General features: G+C 36.7%; 1 protein-coding gene across 1 annotated transcript; it reads right to left on the bottom strand.

Moving 5' to 3' along the window:
- Nucleotides 1-303: 303 nt before the first annotated feature.
- LOC117635241 (zinc finger MYM-type protein 1-like) lies at nt 304-2,658 on the bottom strand. Its single transcript, XM_034369594.1, has one exon. The coding sequence runs from the start codon at nt 2,656-2,658 to the stop codon at nt 304-306; it is 2,355 nt and encodes a 784-aa protein (XP_034225485.1).
- Nucleotides 2,659-2,964: the final 306 nt, after the last annotated feature.

Below are 2,964 nucleotides of genomic sequence, written 5' to 3'. Positions count from 1 at the left end.
TATTTTCCAGCAATATGTAGACTGTGTACAGTATTAATTAATTATATATTCATATATTTGGTTCAATGAGAGAAATTTCTTACACAGTTAACTCGGCGACTTGTATATTTTTGGTGCGACATAATTGTTTATAATATGAAGAGCTAAAAATTCAAATAGGTTGCTTGCAGGGACGGACTCAGGAATTTTATGTCGTAGGGTCATAGTGTAAAAGTTCAATTTTTTTTTTAAAGATTAAAATAACATTGAAAATAAAACTAGAGTACATTCATTCATAATTCATGTAAAAAACAACATTACAAATTACAATTGGCCACGACAAGGTTTCATATTTTGAAAACGTAGCATTATAGCTTCATTTTCAATACAATCAAAAACATCCTTCTCAACATAAACAAGCAAGCTATCACTCAACCATTGATCTCCCATTTTGTTCTGAAGTGGACCTTTGATAATATTCATGACGGAGAATGCCCTCTCGACTGAAGTAGTAGCAACCGGTAAAACTAGAGCCAATGTAATAAGCAAATACACATAATTGAATGTTTGATGCATCCTTGTCTCCACCATTTTTTTTGCAAGATCACCAATCCCTTGAAAGTCAGAGAAATCACTACTCGAACTCACATAATGAATATAAAGCTCAAGTTGATCATCAAGTGCCAAAAGATCCCCATCCGAAAAGTCTTGAGGATAAAATTGAGCAAGACGAAGTAACTTTTGTTTATCAAAAGCTACAAATGAATCATTTGGACTCAAACATGCCAAACAAATAAGCAACTCAGTATTTACCTCATTAAAACGATCATCTAACTCCGTAAGTTGCTCGTCAATGACATAAATAAAGAGCTCCACACGATAATGATGACGATTTGTCTTTATTGGAGCATTACGCCTTGACCTCCCTGGAAGTACGAAGGCCTCATCCATGGTAGGAACATCAATATGATGTTTGTCACAAAATGAAGACACCTCTTCAACCAATGCATCAAACCCATTATTCCTCATCCAATGTAGCTTTTCCTTGCATGATTTCACCAAAGCCATTGCATTCACAATTTCTTGATCTTTCTTTTGCAATGCTTGTGACACATCATTTGTGAGTCCCAATATAGCCTTCATTAAGAATAGGTGAAACACAAACTGAAAAGTAAGCATTTCCCTTTGAATCTTATTTGCTTCACCGGCACTATCATTGGGATTATCATCAATAATCATTTGAAGCACATGAATCACAGATGAAAACATAGAAATGATGCTAATAATGGTACCGTAATGTGAGCTCCATCGTGTGTCACCGGCACATTTGAGACTTGTTTCTTGATGCAAACCTCGCCCCGTTATAAGACAATCATTTTCAAAAGCTATCACAAGTTCTTCTTGAAGTTGTGCTCTAAGTGCATCACGCCGCTTACACGATGCTCCAACATGGTTAACCACACTATTAGTGGTTGTGAAGAAAGAGGCAATATCAATATTCTTCTTTGCTACGGCAACAAGTGCTAGTTGAAGTTGATGAGCAAAGCAATGAACATAGTATGCACAAGGTTGTTCTCTCAAAATCTTTGTTTTAAAGCCTTTCAACTCACCTCTCATATTGCTAGCTCCATCATAACCTTGTCCTCGTAACTTGGAAAAGCTCAAACCATTGGAAGAAAAGAATATGTCAATGGCATCCTTTAGTGAACTTGAAGTGGTGTCGGTAACATGTTGAACCCCCACAAACCTTTCAATTACATGCCCTTTGTCATCCACATAACGCAACACCATAGCCATTTGCTCTTTCACAAAAATATCACGTGCTTCATCCACCAATATAGAAAAGAATCTATCTTTTAAATCACTCATGATGACATCAAGTGTTTCCCCGGCACATGCATTGACAATATCTTTTTGAATCTTTGGAGCTACTAACTTGAGATTCCCCGGAGCATTTTCCAACACAACTTCTTTAACTTTCTCATCATTGTCTGCAAGGAATTGCAATAGCTCCAAGTAATTTGCCTTATTGCTTGAAGTGGCACTTTCATCATTTCCACGAAAAGAAAGACCTTGTCTCAATAGAAACTTAGTGCACTTGATTGATGCAATTAAGCATCTTCGATATGCCATACGAGCTTGTTCAGAGTGTTTGCTCACAGCCGTCTCAATATGTGTATTTTGATTCATCAAATTTGTAGCGGCTTCTCTAGCTTTATTATGAACACTACCAACCGGTCCAACATGCACCTTCATTCTTTCTCTCCCTTTCTTCCAATTCTTAAACCCTGCTCTAGTGAAGGCTTCACTACCCACTTGTTCAAAATTGGATTTAAAGAGATAGCAATAAAGACAAAATGCAGCATCTTTAGATACACTATACTCCAACCAATCAAATTCATCAAACCATTGGGGAATGAAGCGTCGATTAATTCCTGAGATATTACTTTGTGGGAAAGAATGACCTCTAGGTTGACAAGGTCCTTTTTGTAGATATGCTCTTCGAACCTCATCTCTAATATTAGTATCATACTCAATCATACGAATTCTTAGTCCCGAGTCTGCCTGAAGATTAGCCAAAACCTCATCTAACTCACTTTGTCTTGAACTTGAAGTTCTTGAACTACCCACACTATCCGAACTACCCAATGATGACTTTCTCTTAAAAAATCTTTCCATAATTCTACATAAATTAATCAAAATAATAACTAACATCAATTAAAGAGAACACCAAATTTATACCAATTAACCACAAAAAATTCATAAATGAAACATCCAATAAATCAAAACAATATAATACAATCATAAATTCAATTTCAATTCAAGTAATTTAGGTTTAGAGTTAGAATTTACCTTGAATTGTGAGGTGGTGGAAGTGGAGGCAAGCTTTTGGAAGCGGCGGAGCTGCTGGCAGCGGCGACAATGGAGGATTTGGGGCTTAAAGGCTTGGTGGGGAAGAGGGTTAAAGGTTTGTGGGGGGTGGAG

This window comes from Prunus dulcis, chromosome 7 (assembly GCF_902201215.1).
Source record: "Prunus dulcis chromosome 7, ALMONDv2, whole genome shotgun sequence".
Lineage (NCBI taxonomy): Eukaryota > Viridiplantae > Streptophyta > Magnoliopsida > Rosales > Rosaceae > Prunus > Prunus dulcis.
The sequence above is the reverse complement of the archived record's forward strand: the minus strand, read 5'-3'. Positions and strand labels throughout refer to the sequence as shown.

What these genes read in the sequence shown, in the direction of transcription:
- LOC117635241 (XM_034369594.1), bottom strand. Translation starts at nt 2,658, where the DNA reads ATGGAAAGATTTTTTAAGAGAAAGTCATCATTGGGTAGTTCGGATAGT.